Source organism: Aspergillus multicolor, assembly GCF_047715735.1.
Source record: "Aspergillus multicolor strain CBS 133.54 unplaced genomic scaffold BDW74scaffold_7, whole genome shotgun sequence".
In the NCBI taxonomy this organism is placed as follows: Eukaryota; Fungi; Ascomycota; class Eurotiomycetes; order Eurotiales; family Aspergillaceae; genus Aspergillus; species Aspergillus multicolor.
In genome coordinates, this window is record NW_027395958.1 from 1 (window position 1) to 27,980 (window position 27,980).

Sequence of the window (27,980 nt, forward strand, 5' to 3'; positions counted from 1 at the left end):
CCCCCCCCCTTTCCAATATCTCTTTATTACCCCTATCATGGAAACCCTGTTACGACCCTGATGACCGATATGTACACTCTCATGTCCAAATGTATCTACTTAATTCCCCGCCTCGTCATCTCCTTGTCTCAGTCAAATCCCTGTACAAGCGCAGTGAGAAATGTGCACGTCATGTACACCCAATCTCTTTCCTTCTGTCCATACATACCCCATACCCCTTTCTTATGTTTCTTGGCGAACATTGATAGCATCTACTCACTAGTATCATCATAAAACAATAGCTAGGATCAAGCAATTTCCAATACTCAAAGCGAGAGATCATTGTAGCAATAGAGTAACAGAGTCATCAGCAGACGTCATCTATCCGCCGTATTCCCAGGACGCAAGGGGCGTAAACCGGCAGTGATCGCCAGATACTTATAGGATGGTAGGTGAGATACACAAATTATATTGATCCACATATGCCAATACCCGTTTGCAACTACATCGCATTATTCAATTTGGCGGGACCCCCCTCCCTCTCGAGACCATTATGCATACCCAGCGGCGACGTGCCCACCGCGGGGCCAATAGCCCCGATCCTATCCCAGCTGATCGCCACTCCTTCAACAGTGTCTCAGCGTCCATCTACGTCATCTTATTGGTCGTCCGGTCATGGTGGCACTTAGGCTACTCACCAGTACTCGCCTGAACTTGAACCTGAGCTAGAGTGTGGTTGGCCGGTGCTGACGTTTTTCGCGTGGCAGGATCGGCCGGGTGGCAGTGTCTCATGTCTCGTGTCGAAGGTTATGATTTCGGCTAGGGCTGTTAGGGTTGAATTTACGAGTGTGGCGTTAGGAGCTACCTATGCGCAAGAAGTCAAGCGCCTCTGCTTTCCTGGGCCTAATGAGCTTTGCTCAAGTTACATGAGTAAGATGCATTTGGCTCGCGGTGTTAGGTCTTTCGAAAATAAAACAGGAACAGGGCGATGTCCTTGTTGGAACAACACGAAGATACGAAGAAGTAAGATTAGGCTAGAGAATATATATAATGGTGAAAGAGATAAAGTACCAAGTAGGATATATGTTGGAAGATATAGCTTGGCATCCAACCAACATTGCCCCGATACTTGAATTGACCGTACTACACGTCACAACCGTTTACTACAAGATCAGACCGTGACCCTAAGCCGAACTCATTCCGCTACCACTTAGTGAGAACGGCGAGCCCGCTTCTTGTGGCTACGGCGAGCCTTGCAAGTACCCGGGGGGTGAGAAGAGCCAGAGGAGCCCTGGCTCGATGCACCAGAAGGAGCAGGAGCAGGGACCGCAGTGCTGGAAGCCTCAGGCTCGGGCTGGATAACGTGTGTCTCAAAGGCAGGAGGAGTCGGAGTGGGGTACACAACAGGCGTGCTGGTGGGGATGACAGGGACGCTGGAGGTGGGAGCAACGGCAGCGGCGCTGCTGCTGCTGCCGCCACTGGTGCTTCCGCTAGACGAGAGCTTTCCGATACCAGCGTTGGCCAGGACGTAAGCGGCAACTTCCTCGACTGCCATGATGGTAACGTCACCCTCCTCATCAGCGGGGAAAGCAGACAGGACGCTGTCATCTGCAACAGCAGTGTATTCGGAGTTGGTGAGGCTATTGGCAATGCAAGTGCGGCCGAGGGCGGAGGAGCAGCTGGACTCAGAGTCGGAGTCGACGGCGAAGATGGCGCCGGTGCCGTCGCCGTTGTAGGCGGAGTTGATGTCCTCGAAGACGTTGCCCTCGATGAAGACGTTTGTGCCGGACTCCTCGACGTCGAAGGCGTGACCGGTGTTGTCCGACCAGTAGTTGTTGTACACGTGCCAGAAGCTGGGGGCGCCGACCTTGGGAGCACGTCCGGAGGTGGTGTGGATGTAGTTGTTGGCAAAGGTTACCTTGTCGTTCTCGCCGAGGGCGAGGCTATTTTGTATTAGCTTCCAGTCTACAGACAGAATACTGCGAGCATAACAAACATTGTCCAGTAGTGGTGACCATCACACGAAGCGCTCCAGTCCGTGGTACCGTCGAGTTCGTTGTTGGAGAAGGTGACGCTTCCGCCTGTGCTTGTTAGAGATAGCCGTAGTTTCAAGATGGGATAGACCTACTGGACTCGTATCCAGTGACGAACATCTGACGACCGACAAGAGAGATCTTGACGTGGTCAATCCACACCTTATCAGCACCGTCGAGGGAGATGGCATCACCACCCCAGATGTACTGCGGGTTGAGCTCGGTGATGTGGATGTTCTGGACGATAACGTTCTCCGTGCCGTGGATGCGCAGACCCTTACCCCGAAGGACACCAGCATCACCCACACCAACAATAGACTTGTTCGGGCCTACGTCGAGACCGTCCAGACCGGCGTTGTCGTAGGTGCAGGTCGTAGTAGGGTAGTCACCACACCAGCCAATGCCAACCTCGATAGCGTTCTGGCCCGCATCGCCACAGGTGTTGGAGTGGGGAATGCAGCACTCGCAGTCGGTGCATACATCGCCGAGGAAGTTGAACTCCTTGTCGATGAGGATGACTCGGGGCTCGTCGTCTGCGAGCCACTCGGTGAGCTCGGCCGTGTCCGCGGGTGCAGCAGGAGTCGCATCACCACCACCGGTGGTGGCAGCACCGAAGCCGAAGGGGGTGCCCACGACCTGGGCGTTGGCTGCAGCTCCGAGGATCGCAGTTGCAGCAATAATGACTGAACGAATGGCCATCTTGCGATAACGAGTGAAGACAAGAAGACCGCTCTAGGAATGGAAGAAAAGGAAAGACTGAAAGCACCGAGCCAGCAGTACTTGGACAATGAACGAAAGATGATGCTGGAAAATGCCCCATGGAGACAGCGGCTATATAAGCACATACATGCTCAACTCGGCCATGGTGAACTCCGGAGAAGCTGTCTGTCTATACGAAACTCTTGGTGTTCTTGGCACCCTCCCAAGGCCCCGACCATGCTGAATCCTGCAATGCCCCCGACGCCTTGTCAGGAACACGAGTCAGGCGGAGTGACTTCAGCACAAGCCTCGTGGTTCCTGGCTTGTCTCCTGGCTTGTCGCAGGTTGTCGTTCTGCCCAGAATCAGCCCAGATGAATGTTCGCTTCTCCGCTTCAAACGGACAGCGTCTCCACCCGCGCCTCTATCTGAAGCATTTCAGGGTGATTTCAGGTTAGACTTCCTCGCTGAGGATAATTTTAGGCACGGACCCAGCCGGCTGTCAGCGCCTGTTCATCGGGCCGTTTTGATGTCTGCTAGTGCTAGGACTCAGGGGTCCGCCATCCACTTGCACTGCGTGCTGCAGTCACTATACATCGCTGCATTTTGATCAATCGAGTTGGCCTTTCGCGGCCTAGGAGAACATCGTTCAGAAGAGAACCTGAGCCCTCATTCCCCTGCAGAGCTTCATTTCGGAGAAAGTCAAGGAGTGGAAGAGTTGACAGTTTCAGGCCTTCTTGGCAACGGTGACCGGACCCTGTGCCTGCCTCGCGTCTGCACAGACCAGGCCCCAGGCTGTCTATACGAGACACGCCGTTGGCTTCAACCCCAGTTTTCCATGAGATATTCTGCAGCAACGAGATTCTGACTCCAAAAGAACACCAAGCTCTCCTGATTGGCCTCACCTATCTATCCTGACTTCATAGCAAATACTCCGCATTCTGTTCGAGATCATCCGCAACATCACGTCGCAGTGGGGAAATACTTTCAACCCGAAGCGAAACGGGTTTGATGGTCAATGATATTCAGGATGACCGTGCCGATTGCACTGTTCCCTTGACTTCGTGAGTTGTACATTTCTGGTCTGCATGGAATCAAGATCCCCATGAGCTGTACTATCCATAAAGACAGCTAGATCTAGACTATCCGGAAGGTATATACCCAAAACATATCTGCCTGGTAAACTTTACCCTGGCTCTTCGCTAGAAAACTGCAGATCAGCAACTGACGTAGACGATATCACGTAGAATTAAGTATCCTAAAAAGTCTGGATGCAGACACGGGCGCCATGCTACTCATTCCAGTTCTGCAATCTGATCTGCATTCGCAGTCTCCTCAACCCGTGCCCGTTCCGACTGCTTCCTGTACAGCAACGCAAGGTAGTCTGACGTAGAGGCCTCATCAATGGATTTATCCTCTCGGACTTTGAGGAACCGCGGGAAACGAGTACTCAGGCCGCGCTCATCGCTCACCAGCCCGATTGCAGCGGGATAAGTCGGGCTGAGGGTGATGTCCGCAAATGCTATCTCCCAGACCTCTTGGGGTTCAAACCACACGTCCGGCTCACCGTTATACTCGACATAACTGGGCCGGGATATGACATTTGGACTCCCCTGTTCGTACTTGTCCTTGTTTGCTTGGTAAAATTTATCGCTAAAGCCGGACATGCACTTTGTCACAGCTTCAAGGCCTCCCGTTTCAGGATTGCGAGCAGCAAGGAGGATTGGGGACCACCATTTAGCTTTTCGGCCATTGCCATGCCACCCAGCCACAGGGATGAGGTCTAATGTTTCTGATGATGCGCTGTAGTCTTTCTTCACCTTAAGCCAGCTCTCCCGTCTTTGATCTGGTGAGTATGTAGATAGCAGCTCTTTTCGACGACCGCCCTTCTTCACTTCTTTGGTTTCTGCTGGTGTGTTTGGTGCATTCGGCGTGTTGGTAGTATCGAAGCTGGCCGCGGTCGATTTAACAGCATTGTCAAGCACTTTGACCATTATACCCTCGCACTTGCTGTTAGTGGCGCCCTTGAAAAAATCCAACACGGTCTCAGAGTCGGCCGATGTAGCGTCAAGGCTCTTGACCCAGGTGAATCGGTAGGGGATTTCCACAAAGAGGCTGCGCAACAATTCTCTTCGCTCGCGCATAGAACGATCCAGTAAAGGTGCACCGTTCAAGTACATCAAGTCGAATGCAAACAAACAGACATTGATCGAGATTGCACCAATTTCCACATTCTTCTTCGCCCGGTTTGTTAGAGTCTGGAAAGGCTGGAGCTCCCCGTTCTGGTCTACGGCTACCACTTCACCCTCGAGGATAAAACTGGAAACGCCTTCTCCTCGTATTTGAGGGACAAGAGACACAAGGTCCGGATATTTTTCAGTCATTTGCTCCAAATGCCGCGAAAATATCGAGACCTTTCCTGCCTCATCACAATGAACCTGGGCACGTTGGCCATCATACTTGTACTCACAGGTGAAGTCTCGTCCTTGAAGTTTGGTCAACATCTCGGACAGATCCCGAGTAATGCTGCCGAGCATAGGCATCAGCGGGATATGGAGCTGCAACCCGCACCGTACGAAAAGTTCCTCGGTGACACCAATCTCGAGTAGGCAAGGCACAAGGTCATTGTAGTTCGGATGCCTAGCATAAGACGCTTTGACCAATTCCTCCGCACTGTTGTACAGTTCTGTGAGTTCCTCCTTCTTGAGACGAGCTAGCTCTTGTTGGGAATGCACGGTAAAGCTTGCACCCTCCGGTTTCGAAAGTAAAAGAGCTCTGGCAAGCGCAATGAGCATAGTCGTCTTGACGGCGCCGATACGTAGGTTTTGAACCAGGGTCCTAACAACATATCGAGCCTCCTCTGGACCTCGGGCGTCTTGTAATAATTTGTTCACAATACTTTCCTTTAATTGTTGGCTTCCGCTTCCTTTGCTCATGGCGATCCTTGTCAATGATTGGTAGACTCCCTTGATGCTCAATGGTTTGGGCTTTACCAAGGTGAAGCTCTGTCTCTTTTTCGCCTCAAACGCTACATCCCCAGCATCTCCGAGTCTGTCATATAACGACTTGAGCCCTTGGCTGTTCAAGCCGTATATTTTCTTGAAAGCTTTAGATATCACAGATCCGCCAAGTCCGAGCTCAAGTTGTTGGTACGGCGGTGATATGGAGTTCGTTGCCAGCCATACTGCGGGGAGTACGCTTGAGGGGTCTCCTTCGATAATAACGCGAAGGAGATTGACCAAAATACCCACAATGGCTATACGACTAGTTGTTGCGCTGGCCAGGACAAAAGCTCTGGTCAGAAGAGCATACGAAGCATTTCCACTTTTCGCCGACCAGTGCGCTCTCAGCTCTTGAGCATATTTGGAGGAATCAAACACTAGAGGACTTTGATCGAGGGGTACGGTGAGGGATATCGTGTCTTCCGTCCCTCCAGACGACTGCAGTGAGAGCACTCCGACCCTGGCTTTCTTCTGTTCTCGATCCTCTTCTGGTGAGAGCGATGCAGCGGTCGGGGGTGCTGTCGCAGCAGGTTCGGGGGTTGCGGGTTCCTGCTCGTTGTTCCATTCGTCCTGAAGCTTCCGAGCGAGGGCTTCGTCAGAGAGATGCTGGTCGGCGTCTTCCGGAAGAGGTGGTTGCTCTGTCTGCTCAGCCTTTTTGGCCGCTTGGCCCTGAAAGAATGACGCGATACTGCGCGTGGGCTGGGTGTCCCTTTTGCGCTTTTTTGCGGGACTAGACATGATTAAAGGTCAAGTAGGTAGTAGTAATGCGAAATCCGCTGAGTTGAGGTCCATGATGGAGATCTCAACGTCCATGACGTCGTGTAACTGGGATGGCTGATCCGGGGAAATTCCAAGAGCTCCGACTCCGCTCGGAGCTGCGGTGATGGTCGATCGCGACACCTTGCTTCAGTGCTCCTCTTTCTCCCCCACCAGCGCCGCAAGATGGCTACCCCGGTGTCAACACTCTCACCACATGAGAGGACAAGGGTGGAGGACTATCTCAACGATAAAATACAAACATCCGCCGATTTCGAGAGTCTTGAGTCGCTACTTTCGACATTGCGAGCCCAACATGAGCTCCAGCGCAAACAGGTATGAATTGGTTAAAACAATAGTCTGCTTGCCCTACTAACAACAAATATAGCTAGCTGAAGCACAGGAAGCGCTCTCTGTTGCCACTCAAAACCACAACGACCATGTCGAGACCACCCGCAAACGAGCCGAAGCATTCAATGAACAACAAGCCGATATCGACCGCCGACTAAAGGCTTTGACAGGGTCTGACGCCAGCGATGAGGCAGCGAAGCGCTTTGAAGCCAGTATCACGAAGCTTAAAAGACTCGAGTTATCCAGAGGCTATGTGACCTTATTAAGAGATGCCGAGGAATTGAGGTAGGTGCTGCAAAAGCTTTTGAGTTGGATGGGTCGCTGAACATTCATGCAGTAAGGAAGCGCTACGGAATATACAGACTGAACCTCGATCGGCCATCGCGTCCTACTCTCGATTGCGGAGAATTGTGGAATCATTGAACGAGGCACAGCCAGCTGCAGAAGGCGCAAGCCCACATCTGGTTGATTATGTCGGGCGATTGGCTTCTAAGCTTAGGGAACACATGAAGGGACAATTTACGAACCGATTCCGATCTACATTGGAGCAAATTAAATGGCCGTCCAAGGATTTGAACTTTCCGGAAAGCCTCAGACATCAGTGGGCGGACAATGTTGAGCTGCTCCTTGACCTGCAGATTCCGTATGTACTCGCCACAATTGTATACGCCCATTGCTGACCGAGTCATAGGGAGCTTGAAAGTCATGATTCTACGGGCCAGAAAGCTGTCCAACCGCCGGTTTTGTTTCCCTTGGAGGCCATGGTGCATCCTTTAGAGCTCCGTTTCAAGTACCACTTTAGTGGTGACAAGCCGACAAATAGACTCGACAAGGTACGTTTCCCAGAGTTCAAAACGGCGGCGCTAATAATATATAGCCCGAATACTTTCTTGCGCACACGACAGACCTCATGAACAACTTTGGCGGCTTCTTCAACTCGTACCTCCAGCCCATTTTCGACCAAAAATCCCAGAGCGTCGGCGATCAACTCGCATGGAACTTCTTTAGCGCCTCGGATGCATTTATAACCGCTCTTTTGCCCATGTTGAGGCACAAGATAATGACCTACCTTCCTCAGATCTCCACATATCCTCAGCTTCTCAGTCATTTCGTGCACGAATTGATGAATTATGATAATGATATTCGCGAAACCTGGAACTACTTGCCTGATCCTTACTCGAAGGAAGAATGGAGGGGTCTTACATGGGAGGTACTGTCCAAAGAAAAATGGTTCGAACGATGGCTGCAAGTTGAGAAGGATTTTGCTCTTGCCCGGTACAAGGAAATCGTGGATACACCTGATAGTGGTCACATCGACTACGACGGGGTTGAGCCAACTGCAACCAAGCCCACTAAAGCTGCGATCCGTGTGAACGACCTGCTGGAGACAATAACCGAGCGATATCAGCCCTTGTCATCTTTCAGTCAGAAGCTACGGTTCCTCATCGACATTCAGATTACACTATTCGACCAATTCCACGAACGCCTGCACTCGGCGCTTGAAGCTTATCTTGCGATGACCTCCACTATTGGCCGCACTGTGCAAGGTGCGGACGGGCAAGCCGTCGAGGGTATCGCTGGTCTAGAGCGCCTCTGCAGAGTCTTTGGCAGCGCAGAATACCTCGAAAAGAAGATGGAAGACTGGAGCAACGAGGTCTTCTTCGTCGAACTCTGGTCCGAACTCCAAGAGCGCGTCAAGCAGAACAGGCAGAGCGGAAAGAACGTCGCGGGGTCGATGTCCGTCGCCGACGTAGCATCACGCACTTCCCCAGCCGTCAACAACGGCCCCGGTGCCAGCTCCCCGGAAGAAACCCCAGAGGGAGCCCTCTTCGACGAGACGGCCTCCGCATACCACCGCCTCAGATTACGCTCTGAATCAATAATCACATCAACCATTACTTCCAGTGTCCGAACTGCGTTGAAGTCCTATTCTCGTGTCTCGACCTGGTCAACAATCTCCGGCCACTCCGTCCCCGCCACGGGACCCCTTCCCCCAACCGCAGACCTAGCGCAAGCGATGCGCACCCTATCTACGACAGTCTCATTTCTCTCGCGCGCACTTGGAGCCGCCCCGCTCCGTCGCATCGTCCGCCAGGTCCTCCTCTCCACGCAGACATACGTCTGGTCTAATGTCCTTCTACGAAATACATTTTCTGCTTCCGGCGCGGCTCAGCTGGCAAGTGACATGGATCATCTCTATAGCGTCGTGGATGCGGCTCTCGGTCATGCGGTTCAGGCAGGTGGTTCGAACGCTATTCTCCAGAAACTTAACGAGGGTCTTCTCATTCTTAACCTGGACGCCCAAACATCTCAGGCTGAGGAAGATGGAGACTCTGCCGGGCCTACAACTGCAAAGGGTTTGGGTCTGTGGGAGGTTGAGAAGAGGCTTTTCAAGGATAACGAGAGTGCGAGGGAGATGCTTGCCGAGTTGGGCGTTGAGACGCTTACTGAGTCGGAGGCAAGGAGTGTTCTGGAGAAGCGGGTTGAGATTGGGAGTTGAGTTATTTGATATTGGCGAATTTATAGTCTAGCAGGCCATATGAGACATGAGTGTAATGCATTATTAACATCATTATATCCAATCTATCATTCTACTCTAATATCCTCTACCTCTACCATATATATCGATTATATATGCGAATAGATAATGCAGTCTCATACACGATGAACAACCGGCCCATGCCCCCTCTCCCCAGGTATCCTCTTAGGCGTCGTCTCCTCCGCCCGGAGCCTTTCCACAACCGCGGGCCCAACCTCCTCGATAGCCCTCACAAGCCCCTCGACCGTCTCCCGCGTTGTCTGCACATTAACAACACAACGGAAGAACTTGCCATCACCAACAGCATCTTCATCCCCACTAGGAGGGGCGTAATCAACCATAAACCCGCGTGCCACGATTGCATGTGTGATCTGCTCGGTGACCTTGCTATTGTCTTTGGCGCGTTGAGTCTCGTTCGAGACAACTCCGCGCGGATGAAGAAGGTTCTTGCCCGGGGCGTAGTAGAAGCAGACTTGCAAGCAAGGCGGCGGGTTCTGACTGACGAGGATGAAGTCCGGGTGGTCTTGGATTAGAGTTGCGAGGTATGCAGTCGTCTCACAGGCTGTATCGATTTGGCGCTCGTAGCCGGCTGTACCATAGTACGTCCAGCCGAGGAAGAGCTTTAGGGAGTCGGCGCGCCGGCCGCACTGGAGGGTTAGGTCTGCGAGATCCCAGATTTCGGGTGAGTCTGATTCTAGCTCGAAGGCTCCTCCAATTCCGTTCTGGACTGGAGCTGCGCTTTCGTCGTCGCTGTTGTGGAAGAGGTATCCGGCGGGGAGGGTATTGGCGCGGTGGAACTGGCGCAGGTCCGAGGCTAGGAGGAAAGAGCAGGTTACGGGGACACCGAGCATTTTGTGCGGGTTGATGGCAATACTGTTTGCCTTTTCTGCGCCGGTGAGCTTGTGCCGTTGGCGCTGAGAGAAGGCGAACGAGCCGCCCCAGGACCCGTCGATGTGTAGCCACAGGTTGTGTTTCTTGCAAATGGCTGCGATGTCCTCGAAGGGATCGAATGATCCCATGACCGTTGTTCCGGCAGTCGCATTGACGTAGAAAGGCGTACGCTTCTCGCTCAACGCCTTCTCGACCAGCTTCTCCAACTCCGCAGGAATCATACGTCCTTCCTTGTCAATAGGGACTGACCAGACCGCGCTGCTGCCCAGCCCTAGCATTTGCGCCGCCTTCTCGATACTGTAGTGCCCATGCGCGCTGGTGAAGAGGACGAACTTGTAGTCGCCATTGCCATCTGTCTTCGTACTAGGGTATAGGTTGTTGCGCGCAATGACAATGGACGTCGTATTGGACGCAGAACCACCCTGCACCGAGATTCCGCCGGCCCTCGGCCCGTTCAACCCAAACAGCGCAGCCAATTGCTTTCCGGTATGCTTCTCAATTATAGATAACGCAGGCGAGACCTGGTAGACGTGGACGTTTGTGTTTAGGGCCGCGAGAATGAGTTCCGACGCAACTCCGGGCGCATTGGTGGACGCATACAGCTTGTCTAGGAAGCCTTGGTGCCAGGTATTGACCGAGTAGCGCAGCACATTGCGGAGAACACCAATCAGGCCGTCTTGTCCGGTGCCTTGCTGAGGAAGACTCAATTGTAGAATTTCCTGTAGTTCCTCTGGCCTCTTGTAGTCCACCAGCGAGGTGCCGACTATTGCGTGGTCTCCGTTGGTTCCATTGCTCGTTTTGACTCCATTCTCTTGTGTGCTAGGGCCAAGGATGTCATCGTCTGCGGATCGGATGAAGGGGATCAGGAGATCTTCCACTGCGCTGAGAAGCTGATAAGAAAAAGGCATTAGTATTTTGTCTTCCGTGCCGCAAATTGCCCATAGATGACTCACGTTGCGCACTTCGTCTGCGCGACTTGGGGATGAAGGCATTGCCATTGGTCTTCACAACCTATAAAATATGCGCGAAAAGAACTATAAATTGAATGGATAGTAAGAAAAGAAGAAGCCAGAAAACCTCCAGAACATCTAAGAATAAATCAACGGGTGCCCCTCTTGAATAGCGGGGAGAGCCTTCGGTGACGGCGGACCCGCTGGAAATGGCGTGACATCATGAACCGAGCCATAATGTTCGATATCTATTGATCGCCTCATCAAGTCTGAGAATGATGGGACGGGAGTCATTTTTGCAGACTTTGGGGAACTAGAGTGAGAGTTTGGGGTGTTGGGTTGGGATAAAAGAAGAAGCTGGAGTGGGGGCCCATGCACATGCAGATGCGGTGCCTTGCTATTGTGTAACACGACGCCCGGTGAGCTTCTACGAATCAAAGATGAACAATAATAAACAATGATGGGATAATATGGTCTGCCAATGAGCATCTAGTCATGCTAGAATATGCTAGGTACAGATCTATATGGCAACAAGTCTACCAATGATAACGGCGCTAATGCTGAGTATATGAGGTCCCGAAGCGACAGACTCTCGACTGTTCCTGACAGCGGTAGAGTCTCATATCACAATGTTGCCATTTTTGCCAAAGCCGTCAAAAGCTCTCTTCTCGAGTCAATCTCGGCAGCCGTCGCTCGATTCTTCCGGTAGTATTGCAGGACAATGCCATGCACAGCTCGGTAACAAGAGTATCTAAATGGATCAGGAAATGTCTCACAAAGTAGATGGGCATACGTACAGAAGCTGCCGAGTCCTTCCAGACTGACTCTTGGCGTAGCAAGATCCAAAGCCATCAAGCACAGAAGGTGTCGGGTCCTCAAAGATCTTTGCCATATAGACGTCTCCCCAGACCGCGGTACCAAAGCTGGATATCCCGCATAGTCGTTTGCTCTCGTTCACCAAGACTTGCGATGGCTGGCCAAAATCGACGACCACCAACCGTGGAATCGTAATCTCGTCTAGCGCTGGCGACGCCCGGCTGACCTGATATCTGATTTCTCCATAGGGAAGGTTGATGAAGACATCCTCTGCGTTCCGAAGCAAACCCTCGAACAGCACAAGAAACCCCTCTCTCCATGACTTTGTTCCTCTTGAGGTGGCCACCTGCCCTAGGCTTCCAAAAGATTCAGAGGTATGCTGCGCGATTCGTTTTGCTAAAAGCCCCAAGCTTCTTTCAACGGAGTTTCGCTCCTGTACGGTGAGGTGGGCGTCTAGATCCTCCAGGGATGATCCCGGGATGTGGTGGCGTATCAGAAAGGATGGTCCAAGCAAGTCTCCTAGGGCATCGTAATGTAAAAGTTGTGGGACGCATGGCATGGTATTCTTGTTCAAGAGAGACAAGGCCCGCGCCTCTGTATCTAGCAAGATATGTTCACGACGTAGAAGCGGCGCTGTTGGCTTCGGCGAGCATTTCATCAACAGGTGAGTCTCGTTTGATAGCCGAACTAGATAGAGAGAATGCAGGTGACCAGCCAAGGGGTAGATCCTGTCAACATGGATCGGAAGTAAGAAATGCTGCTGGAGAATAGAGACCAATTTGTCAGAGACCTCTGCCTCTGCATCGGAAGGAGCAGGTAAGGGAGAAAACATTATCGAAGGAGGAGCCGTTTCTTCACAGGCCCAGGGTAATTTTGTATCCAGGACTTGCATCTCATAGTTGAGAACAGAGCAGTGCTCGCTCATTATTAAGAGCCCTCTGACTGCAAACAAGGCAGCATCAGTTCAGAAACCGCCCAGACGATGTAGGTCGAGTTAGATGAACCTCGTTAGTTCAAGCGACAACAGGCATTAGTATCTTAGGGATTATGCCGACCCTTGGCCAGTCCCCATCGATTGTAAGCGAGTATAACTTTTGTTTATGACGGTTTACGGCAAATGCAACAGCCGATCTCTGAAAGGGGCAAAGCATTTGGAATCGTTATGCTGATGCAAATATGCGGTGGGACGAAGACCAGCAGAGACAATGATAGCCTTACCATAACGGACTTGTCATGAACCGAACAAAACAATGGGGGTTCGCCTAAGCATCCCAGTCTGAGAAAGGTGCGACATGGGGATTCTGGAACGGCCAATCAGACAACGGCCTTGCCGAGTCACATAGCGAATCGGTTTTGCCGGCAATCCAACAGCCGTGTTCTGTGGAGTCTCGGCCCGCCGCTTCTACTATTTGTTCTATGCTTAGCGCCGAATCGCAGAGGATGAGCAGCAGGATTTCTCTTGGGTTTCAGTGGGAGGTATCATCCATGATTAGGCTTAAGGTTTTATAGTGCCGCAGTGACTCTGATCCTCGCGAAGCAGATGATGCCTGGCCCGGTTCCCAATAATTGAAGTTCGGACCCTTGTCGCATTCGGGATATTCCGCCGGGATACAGTGTACAAAGCGAAGGATGGCAGGTGCCACCTGGCTGCTGACGAGAAGATCAGTCACTGCGCACTCGCACTGAGCCTGCTTTGCCTGGGCTCTGGTACCATCAACCATGAAAAAGAATCTCTAGAAGCACGGCGCCAAGCTAGGCGGGGTTGGGTTCGAGCATACACGGATTGGCATAATTCGTATCGGTATTCTAGGGCTCTTGCGGCGCGGCTTCGGGGCTAAAGAGCTCAGCAACATTGAATCGTTTCAGCTTGTCGTAATCACTCTCGGCAACGCTCATACTCATGACGTTCTAGGTCCGGTTAGTTGCTTTGGTTTCCTGCTGATGCAGGGTGTGCTCCGCAGGGGAGCAGCCTTGCGAGATCTCACCTGAACCACATCGACAAGAATTACCAAATCATAATTCTTCAGGTCCACCGGATGCTCGGGCCCAACGACATCCGCGACAGTTTTGATGATAGTGTCTCTGTCGAATATCTTGTTGCCTCTTACAGAAGGGCGAATGGCGTACTGTTTTGGGCGAGTCAGCCATGTTCCATAAAGCATAGGCGAGAAACAAACCTTCTTCGGTGGCCCTCCAGAGTGAAATTCTGGTTTGAGCATTTCTTTGGCAAATTCTGCCAGGTCCACGTTGAGGATTTTGCGGATGGAGCGCGCAGGTGTCAGCCGCTGAATGTAGCGGCTGCGCTTCTGCTCGGGATTGGCGTGCGCATCAAGACAAATCTTGCGTACTAGCTTTTCAGGATCGATTGATTTGTCGAATCGTACGAATATGACTGACTCCGTTAGCATCATCCGTGTCCACCTAGGCGATGGTCACATACTACATGGGAGCTCGAATTTGACAAGTTTAAACAATGGCGACTTCTTCGATGCGCTTGGCCTCAAGCCCTCGATTTCTTTGCGGATCTGAGCTTCAATATCGTCATCATCCGAGCCGGACTCGGCTTCTTCTCCGCCGTTTCCAGGCTCTTCAGCCTTCCGAGGTTGTTCCACATTCTAAACGCAAATTAGACAGGCGCCATATATCTGATCAGGATATCTACCTCAGTAAACAGATCAATAATTTCTGCAGCGCACCTGTTTTCTCTTCCTCTTTCGCAGGTGACGAATACACCCCAGTCCCCAGTTTCGATAGATGATCTTGGAGTGTGCTTCTGCCAGTTGCCCCCCTGGATTATGTATTAGAGAGTCGTCATGCCCTAATAAATGCAGAAAGGAATGTGGGACTCATCGAGAGACACAGAACGAACAAACCTTTCTCTTCTTTTGTGACGGGTTGGACGCGTTTTCAGGCATTTTTCTCTTTCCGCCGTCGGCCATTCCAAGAACAACTGAAACTACAATGTTTTTCAGCCGAAATTGATAGAATCGAGGTCTGGAATTCTCGCTCTGGAAAAGGTGTGGTTCCCCAGAAATTCTTGACGATCATAGTGCTGGATGGCGGACGATGGATTGGGTTTAGCGGGGCGGGACCGGACGGCGGCATCGACGAAGACCAGGAATCGGCCGCCGTTATCCAACCTGATCTATATCTGCTGTCGGTATACTCAGGGACAGGGCAAGACGTGGCCATGTGGCGGCATCTAGACCATGAGTCTCGGAGAATCTGCCCATTCATCAGACCACCTGGAGACATGGGCCCGTACAGCAAGACATGAAGCATCCAGTCGGCGCATGAAAACTGTCGCTCTCAAACCGGCGAGGTCTCAAGACATGACATCACGTTGTGCATGACGTACTATATAAAGCTCCAAGCTCAGTCCAATTGTCTGCGATAAGAACATCCGCTGTGTTCCGAGTTCTCTTCAACTACTGCTCAAGCTCGGAAACATTTTGTACCACACAAGCCCGCCATTGAAACGTCAAAATGACCGATATCGCTACCAGAGAGCTTCGCCAACCTGTGGACATTGCGGAATACCTCTTCCGCCGGCTACACGAGGTTGGTGTTCGGTCAGTGCACGGTGTTCCTGGTAAGTACCTCAATCGAAGGATTTTGTCTGGGGCTTTTTGACTTATTCGACTCTAGGGGATTATAATCTTGCAGCTCTCGATTACTTGCCAAAGTGCGGGCTTCACTGGGTTGGAAACTGTAATGAACTCAATGCAGGTATGGAAGAAGAATTGACAGCTCTGAATCCGACCTAACCCCTGTCGCAGGTTATGCCGCCGATGGCTATGCCCGTGTAAATGGAATTGCTGCTCTGGTCACCACATTTGGAGTCGGCGAACTCTCTGCAATCAATGCTATCGCTGGCGCATATTCCGAATATGTTCCCATCGTCCACATTGTCGGTCAGCCCCATACCAGCTCCCAGAAGGATGGAACGCTGCTACATCACACTCTGGGTAACGGAGACTACAACGTATTCGCGAACATGAACAAGGGGATATCTGCCAACATGGCACACCTGAACCACACCTACGATGCCGCAACTCTCATCGACAATGCGATCAGGGAATGCTGGATCCGCTCAAGACCCGTCTATCTTGCGTTACCGACAGATATGATCACTAAGAAGATTGAAGGGGAGAGGCTCAAGACACCTATTGACCTATCTCTACCTCCGAACGACCCCGAGAAGGAAGACTACGTCGTTGACGTGGTACTCAAGTATTTGAACGCGGGTACGTCGACACTACTACGTTCCTAAGACCTGCTAACGGTGCTTTTAGCGAAATCACCGGTTATACTTGTGGACGCTTGCGCCTTGCGGCACCATGTGATAGATGAGGTCCATGACCTGATTGAAGCGGCCGGTCTACCGACCTTTGTGGCCCCAATGGGCAAGGGTGCCGTTAACGAAACCCACAAGTGCTATGGCGGTGTCTACGCGGGGACAGGGTCCAACCCCGGAGTTCGTGAGCAGGTCGAGTCTTCAGATCTCATCCTCAACATCGGTGCCATCAAATCAGATTTCAACACCGCCGGTTTCTCCTTCCGCACCAGTCAGTTGAACACGATTGACTTCCACAGCACTTTTGTGCGTGTGAGATACTCTGAGTACCCTGAGATCAACATGAAGGGAGTTTTACGCAAGGTTACCCAACGCATGGGCACCCTCAAAGCCAATCCTGTTCAGCACATATCAAACGCACTTCCCGATCATGAGAAGGATTCCAGTGACCAGAAGATCACTCATGCATGGCTCTGGCCATCGGTCGGGCAATGGTTGAAGGAGAACGACATAGTTATTACTGAAACCGGCACGGCGAACTTTGGGATCTGGGATACCCGCTTTCCTGCTGGGGTCACGGCCATTAGCCAGGTGCTCTGGGGCAGTATCGGCTACTCAGTCGGTGCGTGCCAGGGTGCAGCCTTGGCTGCAAAGGAGCAGGGCAACCGCCGGACAATATTGTGGGTGGGTGACGGCAGTCTGCAATTGACTGTGCAGGAGATCAGCACTATGATCAGGAACGGTCTGAACCCAATCATGTGAGTGCAACCAGCTTTATTACAGAAGAAGGAGCTAACGGATGCAGCTTTGTCATTTGCAACGAAGGTTATACCATTGAGCGGTTCATCCACGGGTGGGATGAAGCCTACAATGATATTCAAGAATGGGACGTCAAGGGCCTTCCCATTGCGTTCGGTGGCAAGGACAAATACAAAGGCTACAAGGTTACGACCAGGGACGAGCTCACCAAGCTGTTTGCCAAGGAAGAGTTCTCTTCCGCTCCATGCTTGCAGGTAGGTTTTGCAACTTTCCCCAAGATGTTCTAGTATTGACTTGATGCAGTTGGTCGAAGTTCATATGCCCCGTGACGACGCACCCGCCGCTCTGAAGATTACTGCCGAGGCTGCCAGTGCTCGAAACAAATAAGAACCATAAACCATGCCGCATATGTACGATTGTACACCCTCGGCCTTTATGCAACCAAGGCCCATCTGTTCAGCAATTACGCTCGTGGACCATGGTCCTAACCAGTTTAGCAGAACAGGTGGGTATCGATTTCACGAAGGCAGAGGGTCTAATGATAATGTCGTGATGAACATTTCCTAATATTTGATAATCAATGTAGCATTTCATTAGCATGAAACTCAAGGTTGTGGGGTTACACCTCGGGCCTGCATATAATCAAACTCTACCTGTCCGGATATCTGCCCTATAGACCATGCTAATAGCAGACACAGTAACGACCAAAATATGGACATAGTCCTTACCCCCTAGTTGGCATGCACAGCAGCTTTTAGAGTTAGACCATGGACTATCTCTCTAGCACTAATTACTTCTACAGAGTTTGGACCAAGGCCGTATTCCGTACCACAAGGGACTATAAAAACAGGTGGATCTTCTTTGAAAGCAGGCCGAAGAGGGTAATTTCCCTTAAATTGGACAATGTTTTTCGACCTCGGCATTGATAGCGTACGGTGTAACGGTCAGATTCTCAGTAGGGCTGAAGCTACCTCCTGCGCGGACACATGTGGCAGCATCGTACTTTGTAGAAAGCGAACAGCTGCCATTGCCCTTTATGGAATGATCGTCGGAGAAAGGTCCCTGGTGGAGAAGCCGAAAATCACTGCTTGATGTGCTTATCGCAAAGCCACGTGATTGAGAAAGTCATAGGCGCTAAGGTCGCCAAAGGAGCGAGGAGCTCCAAGGCCATGAAACGTTTGACGCTTGGCTAGACCTCAACAGGCGTCGCTAATAATCTCCCGAGCGGCCTTATCCTAATTTCTAGTGGGGGGCTGATTGATCCATGCGCCTAATGGCCCGATGAGCTGTCATAGACTGCCTTAACTCCAGGGACTCGTGGTACGTTTCTCTGCCCTTCGTGTCTGCATCTCCCTTCTCTGCAGCCCGAGAGCTCCAAGCGCTTAGGATAGCTACCAAATCTGCGGACTCTGACTCGGCGCGTGAAACTAGGCTTGCCGGCAATTTACTTACATCCCGCCCCGGGTTCCTGCCACCGCTTCGATCGCGCTCGCCGTATCCGCGAATTCGTCGACCTTCCGACCTCTTGCTTCGGGCTTGGGACCGAGTTACACATACATGAGCTGGCTCATTGCGACGTTGTGTCTTCGAAGAGAGAGTCTACGGGCGATAAACATCGACGAGGATCGTTTGGACGTGGTCCAATCCATGCTTGGTTGCTCTTGTAGAGCGAGCCATTTCGATTTGCCCCGGGACTTCGTCGGCCACAATACACCAATATCAAAGGAGCTGCGGGGCTTTCATAGGCAATGAACAACTTCAGCGGGACGTGATAAACGAGCTGCATTAGCCGCTAGATTACCCGCGCATCTCGGCGACCGAGCTTGAAGCTGCTATCTTCAACTGCGTCTTCGGTAGCTTTCAATATGGACGGCCAGAGACAACAGCCGTACGTACCGGCTCCGCCTCCTTTGGCATCACAGCCCTCACAACCTCATATCATGCCCTTACCACCACCTCCTCCTCGATACGCTCCAGCGCAACCGCAGAATGTCATGCCTCCGCCGCCACCTGGGCCACCGCCCGGGACTGCGTATGCTCCGAAAGCCAACCCTCAACTCCAATCATATAATCCAGGGTCTAATTGGGGCGGACGTGGGATTCCCCAATATCTTCCACCGCCGCCGCCTCCTCCCATGACCCATGCCAGTCATGCGAGTCATGCAAATCAGTCCTATGCTCGGCCTTCGGCCATCCAAAATAACAGCGCTACGTCCGCAACCTATGTCCCGCAGGCTGGAACGTTCGGTCCTGGAGTCGGAATACCTCCTTTCGACCTGCATTCGCTCTCTTCGTATGATTCACCCGGCACCATGATGGCAAACGACAGATCACGGCCTCCACTGAGCACGCCGTATGGGCATTCCACCTCTAGCGTCTCTGCTTATCAGCTTGACGGAACGATTCCATCGACGCCCTTGACGCACACAGTCCCTTATCCTCATGACACTGCTCAGGATGTCCCTTCTTCTGCGGTCCCCACAGGGTCTCCGTTCAAATCGATTCCTCAGAGTACGAGTCAAGCAGCAAACGATCTAACCAAGTCTTCGAGTCATCGGCACAATAACAGTAGTACAACCGTTGGTGGCATGTCTACTAGTGAGGCAGCAGTGCAATGGCCGTTAGATCGAGTGCTGTTATGGCTTGCGAGGAATGGATTCTCGCATGAGTGGCAAGAAACTTTCAAGACTCTAGAAATAGAGGGGGCAGATTTCCTTGAGCTGGGCCACGGGTTGAATGGGCGTCCGAATCTTGGAAAGATGCACAACGTGATTTACCCTCAACTCGCAAAAGAATGCGAGGCCAGCGGCGCAACGTGGGATCTGACACGCGAGAGAGAGGAAGGAAAGCGCATGCGCAAATTGATTCGTTTGATTCACGACGACTCGGGACCGGACAGTGGGGTCACTCACCCTAGACACCACGATTATGAGGACGGACAGGGCAGTGCTGCGGATGAGCCTAATTCCCCTCACATCCACATGCCTGGCTCTCCGAGCCTCAATTCAACCATCATCTCTAGTAGTCCGAACCTCAAGGCCCCAAAGTATAACCATAAACCTCGATCCTTTACCACCCCAGGGTCCATCAGTCACGACAGTACCTCGGCAGAAATTGCTATGACTGAAGGCAGTAGCACAATGCTGCATAGGTCAGACTTTTCACGCAATGTGCTAGGCAATATTGGAAGCGACCATACAAGGAAAAGTCCTTCCATGTCCAGCGACAACGGGTTGTTCGCAATCCCACCAAATCGACCACATGAAGGTAGTCCCAAGAGCGGAAGCCCAGCTACACAACATGCTGCACTGTACTCAGCACCCATGTCATCTGCAACCGATCTGAATGCCAAATTCGACGCCAAGTATGGACACAATCGAGTCAACAGTGGAGAGCGCCGGTACTATGAAACGATGAAGCATGACGGCTCACGTCCCTCACCACAGGTCATTCAATCAGCTGGGGACAGTGCTTCATCTTATCCAAAAGATCACCGCATGGGTTTCCTCAACTTCTTCAAGAAGAAATCGGCAAGAAATAGCGACCCCAATAACCCGTCCCCCGACGATGGGGCCCCCGAATCTCCAATATACGGCAAATACAATTTCAACAGTAGTGATGTCTCGGTGAATGAACGACCTTTATCAGCATCACTATCCGACTACGAACGGATGGTACTGCGAACGAAACCGGCGCACAGGAGCAAAAAGTTTATCTTCGCAACATCGGATTGCTTCAACTATCGGCTGATTGACACCACTGATATCGATTCTGTCGAGACGCTCCGTGCTGTAATTTGCAAAAATCTGGGAATCCATGACTGGGCTGATGCGCAGATATTCCTCACTGAGCCTGGGCAGTCGGAACACGACGAGCCGCTCAACGATACTTTCCTGACTCTGTGCCAACGATCAAAATCAGACTCTATTGGTTCACTCAAATTATTCGTCAGAGGCTCACCCCACCGCCAGAGTAATAATGTTGCAGGTCTTGGAGTCTCTTTCCCGGACAAGTCTACGGCTTCGCCGACGTCCACTGTACCCAGGAAACCGCTGGATGGTGAAGCACTCAGTAGGGTTTCCCCCCTCAAAGCTACTTCTCCCCAGCAATTTAAGCCACCGGCCGGTAGGCTTCCTCTACGCGACCTCCAAAACCCTGCAGTTGGAGCTTCCCCTGTGGAAGAAGAACCAGAGGTTCACCCAAACCAAGAACAGAAGCAGCAAAAGTCCTACCGTACACCACCGACTCCCTTACCACGACCAGATGCTTATAGCGAGACTGGGTACCGCCGCAAGGAGGTTATCAATTTCGATAAGCCACGCATATCACCATATGAAGATAAAAAGTCTGAAGTGCTCGTGCCTTTCCGCAAGCCACCATCAGCACCTCAAGAATCCAATACCCTTAGCAAGGTAAATTCGTTGAGGAAGAAGGATGGTGAACGGCCGCGTCCTCATCGTTCTAATCAACCACCCGGCATCAAGGAGATGATGGCAGACATGGGAATGATGACTAGTCTCATCGGGAAGCCCACGTCGCCAAATACAACTTCAGGTATTGTCATTGAAATTCATATGCGTGAGCTCGCTAACGTTTGATAGATGACCCTCCCAGCAGCGCTGATACAACTTTTGATCAGAATAGTCAGAATACACCGCCGCTGACAAATACCAGCTACTCACCAACCAATACTACAGCTTCGTCTGGCTTATCGAGGACAGTAAGCCAGAAACGAAAGTCTGTGGGACCGGAGTTTGAGTTTGAGGAAACACAAGTATCTTTCCAGCGCTCCCCTAACCTCGATGATGACTCGGATGATGATTCGGACGATGGTCTATTTGCTATTCCGTTGGCAAGCACCAAGACACCCGTCAAAGAGAAGGGTGGGATGATGCCTGGGTCTCCCGAAATGCAGAAAAGACCACGAAAACCATCTCTCACTGTTGATACTGACGCTAAGCCCCGTGGTGGGTTAAGCGTCAGTTTCAAGTCGCCTAGCGCTACTCGCGAGACCTTAACGAGCACTGGTGGCGATGTAACTCACGCTGGGACGTTCTTCAATCTGAGCAGCTCTCCAGAGGAAGAAAGAACTCCGATCAGGAGAAAGTCGTTTGCTGGAGACGATGTCTGGGCTAGCCGTCCCCCTGTTGAGGGTGTCATTGATCAGCTTGACGACTTCTTCCCAGACATTGATTTAGATGCGCCTTATCTAGATGAGCAAGGGACATCACCACCATCCTCGCCCGCCAACAGGGTTGCAGCAGACAACGAGATTAACCGCAAGGACAATTATCACGGGATGCAGCCACCCCCAACTCCAGATGACAGCATTATACGTCCGCCCGAAAAGCCGCTTAGCCAAAACATTGTTGCGCGTCGAAATGTCTCTCGCTCCGGTGGAGGAGGCCTTACAAGAATGAAGTCCATTCGAGAAGTTGCCAAAGGCGCCAACCAAGCAACTCGACAGCGGAGCGTCGCATCTTCTTCCGCTGGGAATAAAAGAACTGTTGATGTCCACCGTCGCAAGAGTACAAAGATGTTTGGAGCGAAGATCATGCAGATCAGCCCTAGGCCCGGCAGTCGACTCAGTCAGCTTGACCCGATTCCTCAGAACAGCATAACAACCAATACCAAACCCCAGAGACAGCCTACTTTCCGCATCATTCGTGGTCAACTCATTGGCAAGGGTACGTATGGTAGGGTGTACCTAGGAATGAACGCCGACAATGGTGAGGTCTTGGCCGTTAAGCAAGTGGAAATCAACCCAAGACTCGCTGGACAAGATAAGGACAAGATCAAGGAGATGGTGTCTGCGTTGGACCAGGAAATTGACACGATGCAACACCTCGAGCATCCCAACATCGTGCAGTATCTCGGATGTGAGCGCGGCGAAATCTCAATCTCGATCTACCTTGAGTATATCTCTGGTGGCTCAATCGGCAGCTGTCTTCGAAAGCACGGAAAGTTCGAGGAGAGCGTCGTCAAGTCTCTCACACGACAATGCTTGGAGGGACTGTCCTACCTTCACAACCAAGGAATCCTTCATCGCGATCTCAAGGCCGATAACATCCTGCTCGATTTAGACGGAACGTGCAAAATCTCCGACTTTGGTATCTCCAAGAAGTCAAACGACATCTACGGAAATGATTCCTCAAACTCCATGCAAGGATCCGTCTTCTGGATGGCGCCCGAAGTCATCCAGTCTCAGGGCCAGGGCTACAGCGCCAAAGTCGACATCTGGTCTCTCGGCTGCGTGGTGCTCGAGATGTTCGCCGGTCGTCGTCCCTGGAGCAAAGAGGAAGCCATTGGCGCGATCTTCAAACTCGGAAGCCTGAGTCAGGCACCCCCTATCCCAGACGACGTGTCCATGAATGTTACCCCCGCTGCGCTGGCTTTCATGTGGGACTGCTTTACGGTGTATGTTTCATTCCCTTTGCTTTGGAAAAATCGGTGGCTAATCTTCCCTGCAGTGATACATCCGAGCGCCCAACAGCGCAGACCCTCCTCACCCATCCATTCTGCGAACCCGATCCCAAGTACAATTTCCTCGACACCGAGCTCTACGCCAAGATTCGGCATGTCCTTGGCAGCTAAATTATTGCTATATTACTGTCAAAATGAGTGGTATATACGTTGTGTTCAAGTTATAGCGAGGTACCGTTATTATCTCATGTTTTACTGATATAATGGATGTTCGTCCTATGCTGCTCCTTGTTAGAATAGGGTGGTTGAGTTCTTCTCGTCGATTGATTGATTTGATTTGATTAATTGACTAGCGTTGCCTATTCTGTATTCTTACTTAGCGGGATTGATTTAGACACAGCTTCGCTTGAAAGTATAGGATGTAGGTTGTACATAGTAATACTCTCAACCGGGTTATACAGTTATAGCAGTGGGTTCTTGGTCAATATGTACTGTAGTCAACCAGTAAAATGGGATCATTAACCCAGGTTGTATGGAGTAGATATACATTGACGTTGTGCTACTGATCTACATGCCCTATCCCTTGTTAGCGCATTATACCGCTGGGCCATAAAAACCAATTGGCTATGAAGCCTGTCCTTATATACCAACAGGAAGGAGCACCAAGCACCTGTAGCTGGATCGCTCTTGCCTAGTCTGTCGATCTCGTATACTTACGGGTTACAGGGACGCACAACGACGTGCCGTAGCCGGACCGGAATATATATCAGCATGATCAACTACAGAGGGAGGCAAATTGGTCATTCAGATCATTCATTCAGTAGACTAGTAAATTACAGGCCAACAAGTAAGGTAAAAAATAGTTAAGCGATCTCGAAACCAAGACCACTATCGATCAACCGATCTCCAAAGAGCGGATCAAGAACAAAAAAAAAGGAACGCCAGATCGGAAGCTTCATCCGACGCCTCGATCCCCAGGTGGGGCAAACAAGAAGATAAATCTCGGAACATAGCAAAAACGTAAATCTCATAAACGGAATTGCCTGTCAATTTATGACAGGCAGACAGGCAGATTCATTGGACATTCAAGCATAAAAAGCACAAAGGGAAAGAAGGGACGGCCTGTAATACAGAAAGGAAATGGGAATAGATGACGCCGGTCTATATTGCAGTCGCAATCGCAGTTAGCGCAGAAGCAGATGTCGCAGAAAACGTGGTGGTCGTACATATGCCATGGAAACGGCGATGCAAGGCAAGACAGAAACGAACGGAGAGAAAAGAGAGAAATGCCCCGAAGGAAAGAAGTCATTTTGGAATCATTTGCGTCGAAGAGGATTAGTCGTGGGAAAGAGCAGTCGCTAGATTTGTACATGGTCTCGTATCGTGAGGTTGAGGGTCAGTCATTTGCCATCAGCAAGGGTTCCAGTCGTTGATAGCCTTGAGTCGTGAAGAGGTGAAGGAGGGTTGCACATTAGCCATTAATTATCCTGAGGTACGTTGCGTCGTCAAGTCCAAAGCGGGTTCCGTTGGCAGGCCGATTAATCAAGAAAGAACTCCCTTGACATCGCATCCGATGGTTGTTCGTCGACTTGGAACTGGAAGGAGAAGAAGTCATCTCCCATGGAGGGGCCGCTGGAGAAGTTCTTGCCTTGGAGCATATCCAAGCCGCTATCAAAGGCAGAGGTATTGACATAGTCGGGAAATGCAGCCATGTCAGGATCGCCCAGTCCGAAGTCTTGCTTGCTAAAGGCAGAAGAAGGTTCACTGTTGATGAAGATATCGAGATCGGATGGTTGGGAGCCGTCGCTTAGGGTTGGCGCGGTGTGTGGAGAAGATAGTGCATGGGTGTTTGAGCTTGAGACGGAAGAGAAGGAGCATGTGCCGGCGTGTGAGAGCACCGGAAGTCCGGGCTCCTCGAGAATGTTTTCCAATGGTCGCTTGGACGGCGATAAGGGCAGCATTTCGTCTTCGGAGCTTGGTGTGAGAGATCGTGGGCTTACGGGCTTGCTTGTACCACCGTAGTTGGGAGATTCAGGAGGAGTAAAGGTAAACACATCTGGCGGCAAGTAGTTTTGGCTGTCAAATGTAACCATCTCGTCTGCTGAGCTAGAGCCATGGATGCTCATGTTTTCGAAGATCTCCGAAGGTGGCGTATGGCGAGATGTATCCGACCCAGATGTGTCAAATGAAGATTTCTCGGCAATCCTCTGTCGAGTTTTGGTAGCCTTGTCACGCCTCTCATCCATCTCTGGGCGATGCTTCTTGGGGCGACCGCGCTTTGTTGTCTTGCGCACAATTCCCTTGTAGCCACCAATGCACATACCCCTCTGGCGGTGTCGAGTTAGGGCATCGTGCCTGGCAAAAACATTGCCGCATAAACATTCGTACGGCTTGTCCCCGGTATGGATCTTGGCGTGGCGCTTCAGATCATGTCCACGAACAAAGCACTTGTCGCAATGATCGCACTTGTACTGGCGGTCGCCTAGGTGGGTTTGCACATGCGACTTGATGTTTTCCTTGCGACCAAAGCGACGCTCGCAACCAGGGTGGAGACAAACCCACTTGCCGTCTTCAGGGTCTGGACCATGGATAAACGATGCGATTTCATCAATGCTAACACCAGTCTCTTTGATTGAAGCGTGCACACGGGCGTCGAGGTTGAGATTGTCAATCGACGCGATACGAGGAGAAAGCTTCGCCTTCACTAACGAGGCCGCGGTTGGTGTGCTGGGCTGCTTCTTGGGGTTGAGACGATTAGGTGTGGCAGGACAAATGGGTATTTTGGCTTTCTTTTGCTCATCGGAGCTCGGGATGACGGCGGTCTCTGGGGAGTTGCTCGAAGTGGAGTATTGGCTATGGCTGCCGTTGGTGAGGACATCAAAATTGGAACCCTGCTGGTAGTCAAACGCATCAAAACCATCAACTGCAAATGAATCAGTATTAGGGGGGGAGGGCATTTCAATCTTTAACTGTGAGAAGTTCGTTCCAGCCACTCCTTGGAGTGACTTAGCGCGTTGCATATATGCTGACTGGGCGCTGGCGTCGGCCGCATTTTGGTCTTTTGCTGAGATGATCTGCGAGTCTGCGCAATACTGGGCGAAATCGACTTCTTTATTGAAGGGCGTCGTTGCTGGGGAGATGGGGAAGTATTCTGTCCTATCCGTCAGCCACGGTACATAGTTGCGTCAATTCATATGCCGCTTACGTGTCGTTGTCTTTCTAGGAGCATGCGGACGATATGAGCTGCTTGGGTTCGAATGGACAGAGTGTCGTCTCATATCGACAGTCGTTTGTTGGAGCGAAGATGTGGCAGGCCAGGAGGCACTGTCGAGCAGCTGGCTCTCAAGTAGTTGGCCATTGAGTTGCTGCTGCTGCTGTTGAATGAGATTGAGGTGGTAATTCACAGGTCGAGGATCCCGAGCCCGGTCGTCGGCCTTGACGAAATTCGTGTTCAAGTAAGGTAGATCTTGTGGTGTATAATTGGGATGACTTAAAGCCTGCAAGTCGTCTTGACCAAAGACCTGGCAGTCGGGCATTAAAGGGGCGAGAGGTAAGTTGGGCGCAAAGTGCGGTGCTGTTTGGTTAGTAATTGACGCATCTTGCACGAGCTGTGATCGCTGAGCTTGAGCTTGCACAGCTCGCTGGTCCAGACTTTGGCCGCGGCGATGAGCATGGTATCTGTGAAGTGCCTGTGGGGGAAGACTCGGAGGTTTGGCGGCGTCGAGCGCGGAGGGAGTCGAGATCTGCCGCCGATGTTGACGATGACGCCCGTGAAGGGTACTCTGTGGATTGGAAAGCATGGTTGGCAAGATACTCGTCGCGCAGATCGAGGAGCCGGCAGGTGACAGATCACTTTATTGCGATGCAGAACTATACATATCAGTATATGCAGGTCGCCTATACAAGGCAGGCGATATACCAACCTCACGCAGTGCTGCTAGCCGTCGGGCTGGAGCCACGCAGATGGGGCACGAAAAGACCGCCTGTACCAGTGTCAGCGAGTGAGCTTCCAAAGCAAGAACGCAAACTAGAAGCCGAAGCTAAAGAAGAAGGAAGAGAATGAAGCGCAACAAAGCAAAGTCAATCCGCTTTAGCTCAAAAACAGATATGCGTGTGGGTATGGGTAGTAGCTTTCTGCTCAGTCCTCGATCAACCGATCAAGACTGCGACTGCTTGATGTTTAGCAGAAGTGAGCGTCTCAGGCCCAGAACTTTGTTTTCTGAGGAGAGAACCTGGGATGAAGAGGCAAGCTCCAAGGTAGATAAGGTAGATATTTAGAAGTGGGAACCGAGGAAAGGCGGATGGAGCAGCTGAAGCTATCCACGGTTCAGATCAACAATGGGGATGTTGGCCCAGCAACGCGCGTTACGAGGGCTGGCCCGGTGGAGCGATATCATCACTGGCGCCCTGGCTAGGACACGGAGTCATCGTCTTTAGGCTGAGATCCGAGTCGCTAGCCTGTCATCGGCCTGTAAGGAGCCTCTTGC

The 27,980-nt window shown here is 51.5% G+C and overlaps 9 protein-coding genes across 9 annotated transcripts; 3 read left to right on the forward strand and 6 right to left on the reverse strand.

Moving 5' to 3' along the window:
* Positions 1-1,175: 1,175 nt before the first annotated feature.
* Positions 1,176-3,357, reverse strand: BDW74DRAFT_126546 (polysaccharide lyase family 1 protein). The gene is made up of 3 exons (XM_073722186.1): positions 2,108-3,357; positions 1,976-2,060; positions 1,176-1,922 (listed from the first exon to the last, which is right to left on the reverse strand). Exons 1-3 carry the CDS (start codon positions 2,709-2,711, stop codon positions 1,190-1,192), a joined length of 1,422 nt encoding a protein of 473 aa, XP_073585461.1. The 5' UTR covers positions 2,712-3,357; the 3' UTR covers positions 1,176-1,189.
* Positions 3,358-6,503, reverse strand: BDW74DRAFT_189914 (putative DNA ligase I). Its single transcript, XM_073732077.1, has one exon. The coding sequence runs from the start codon at positions 6,447-6,449 to the stop codon at positions 4,005-4,007; it is 2,445 nt and encodes an 814-aa protein (XP_073585462.1). The 5' UTR covers positions 6,450-6,503; the 3' UTR covers positions 3,358-4,004.
* Positions 6,504-6,637: 134 nt separating this feature from the next.
* BDW74DRAFT_149495 (RINT-1 family protein) lies at positions 6,638-9,380 on the forward strand. Its single transcript, XM_073723907.1, has 5 exons — positions 6,638-6,803; positions 6,856-7,103; positions 7,156-7,461; positions 7,510-7,651; positions 7,696-9,380. The coding sequence occupies exons 1-5, from the start codon at positions 6,654-6,656 to the stop codon at positions 9,316-9,318; spliced, it is 2,469 nt and encodes an 822-aa protein (XP_073585463.1). The 5' UTR covers positions 6,638-6,653; the 3' UTR covers positions 9,319-9,380.
* A 16-nt stretch (positions 9,381-9,396) lies between these two features.
* Positions 9,397-11,608, reverse strand: BDW74DRAFT_126771 (pyridoxal phosphate-dependent decarboxylase family protein). Its single transcript, XM_073722187.1, has 2 exons — positions 11,202-11,608; positions 9,397-11,138 (listed from the first exon to the last, which is right to left on the reverse strand). Exons 1-2 carry the CDS (start codon positions 11,244-11,246, stop codon positions 9,474-9,476), a joined length of 1,710 nt encoding a protein of 569 aa, XP_073585464.1. The 5' UTR covers positions 11,247-11,608; the 3' UTR covers positions 9,397-9,473.
* On the reverse strand, positions 11,535-13,379 carry BDW74DRAFT_126781 (phosphotransferase family protein). Its single transcript, XM_073722189.1, has 2 exons — positions 11,996-13,379; positions 11,535-11,949 (listed from the first exon to the last, which is right to left on the reverse strand). Exons 1-2 carry the CDS (start codon positions 12,937-12,939, stop codon positions 11,823-11,825), a joined length of 1,071 nt encoding a protein of 356 aa, XP_073585465.1. The 5' UTR covers positions 12,940-13,379; the 3' UTR covers positions 11,535-11,822.
* BDW74DRAFT_126780 (THUMP domain-containing protein) lies at positions 13,380-15,154 on the reverse strand. Its single transcript, XM_073722188.1, has 6 exons — positions 14,888-15,154; positions 14,677-14,802; positions 14,455-14,629; positions 14,192-14,406; positions 14,000-14,140; positions 13,380-13,922 (listed from the first exon to the last, which is right to left on the reverse strand). The coding sequence occupies exons 1-6, from the start codon at positions 14,951-14,953 to the stop codon at positions 13,821-13,823; spliced, it is 825 nt and encodes a 274-aa protein (XP_073585466.1). The 5' UTR covers positions 14,954-15,154; the 3' UTR covers positions 13,380-13,820.
* A 346-nt stretch (positions 15,155-15,500) lies between these two features.
* On the forward strand, positions 15,501-17,457 carry BDW74DRAFT_176350 (alpha-keto acid decarboxylase family protein; the record flags this gene model as incomplete). Its single annotated transcript, XM_073728580.1, has 6 exons — positions 15,501-15,606; positions 15,663-15,743; positions 15,794-16,261; positions 16,310-17,069; positions 17,117-17,324; positions 17,374-17,457. The coding sequence occupies 6 exons, from the start codon at positions 15,501-15,503 to the stop codon at positions 17,455-17,457; spliced, it is 1,707 nt and encodes a 568-aa protein (XP_073585467.1).
* Positions 17,458-18,935: 1,478 nt separating this feature from the next.
* Positions 18,936-23,664, forward strand: bck1 (putative MAP kinase kinase kinase (Bck1); the record flags this gene model as incomplete). The annotated part of the gene is made up of 3 exons (XM_073728581.1): positions 18,936-21,624; positions 21,672-23,487; positions 23,541-23,664. The coding sequence occupies 3 exons, from the start codon at positions 18,936-18,938 to the stop codon at positions 23,662-23,664; spliced, it is 4,629 nt and encodes a 1,542-aa protein (XP_073585468.1).
* A 1,284-nt stretch (positions 23,665-24,948) lies between these two features.
* On the reverse strand, positions 24,949-27,449 carry ace2 (putative C2H2 transcription factor (Swi5)). The gene is made up of 3 exons (XM_073722190.1): positions 27,417-27,449; positions 26,699-27,363; positions 24,949-26,644 (listed from the first exon to the last, which is right to left on the reverse strand). Exons 2-3 carry the CDS (start codon positions 27,291-27,293, stop codon positions 25,032-25,034), a joined length of 2,208 nt encoding a protein of 735 aa, XP_073585469.1. The 5' UTR covers positions 27,294-27,363; positions 27,417-27,449; the 3' UTR covers positions 24,949-25,031.
* Between the last annotated feature and the right edge of the window lie 531 nt (positions 27,450-27,980).

Coding starts and splice junctions, on each gene's coding strand:
- ace2 (XM_073722190.1), bottom strand. CDS start 27,293: ATGCTTTCCAATCCACAGAGTACCCTTCACGGGCGTCATCGTCAACAT. Junction 26,645..26,698: donor TCCTAGAAAGACAACGACAC/GTAAGCGGCATA, acceptor CGGATAGGACAG/AATACTTCCCCATCTCCCCA.
- BDW74DRAFT_149495 (XM_073723907.1), top strand. CDS start 6,654: ATGGCTACCCCGGTGTCAACACTCTCACCACATGAGAGGACAAGGGTG. Junction 7,104..7,155: donor AGAGATGCCGAGGAATTGAG/GTAGGTGCTGCA, acceptor ACATTCATGCAG/TAAGGAAGCGCTACGGAATA. Junction 7,652..7,695: donor CGACAAATAGACTCGACAAG/GTACGTTTCCCA, acceptor AATAATATATAG/CCCGAATACTTTCTTGCGCA.
- BDW74DRAFT_189914 (XM_073732077.1), bottom strand. CDS start 6,449: ATGTCTAGTCCCGCAAAAAAGCGCAAAAGGGACACCCAGCCCACGCGC.
- BDW74DRAFT_126771 (XM_073722187.1), bottom strand. CDS start 11,246: ATGGCAATGCCTTCATCCCCAAGTCGCGCAGACGAAGTGCGCAAC. Junction 11,139..11,201: donor GCGCAGACGAAGTGCGCAAC/GTGAGTCATCTA, acceptor TTTTCTTATCAG/CTTCTCAGCGCAGTGGAAGA.
- BDW74DRAFT_126781 (XM_073722189.1), bottom strand. CDS start 12,939: ATGAGCGAGCACTGCTCTGTTCTCAACTATGAGATGCAAGTCCTGGAT. Junction 11,950..11,995: donor GGAAGGACTCGGCAGCTTCT/GTACGTATGCCC, acceptor TGATCCATTTAG/ATACTCTTGTTACCGAGCTG.
- BDW74DRAFT_126780 (XM_073722188.1), bottom strand. CDS start 14,953: ATGGCCGACGGCGGAAAGAGAAAAATGCCTGAAAACGCGTCCAACCCG. Junction 14,630..14,676: donor TTATTGATCTGTTTACTGAG/GTAGATATCCTG, acceptor ATTTGCGTTTAG/AATGTGGAACAACCTCGGAA. Junction 13,923..13,999: donor TTCTTGTCGATGTGGTTCAG/GTGAGATCTCGC, acceptor AACCGGACCTAG/AACGTCATGAGTATGAGCGT.
- BDW74DRAFT_126546 (XM_073722186.1), bottom strand. CDS start 2,711: ATGGCCATTCGTTCAGTCATTATTGCTGCAACTGCGATCCTCGGAGCT. Junction 2,061..2,107: donor CGTCACTGGATACGAGTCCA/GTAGGTCTATCC, acceptor TAACAAGCACAG/GCGGAAGCGTCACCTTCTCC. Junction 1,923..1,975: donor GGTCACCACTACTGGACAAT/GTTTGTTATGCT, acceptor AATACAAAATAG/CCTCGCCCTCGGCGAGAACG.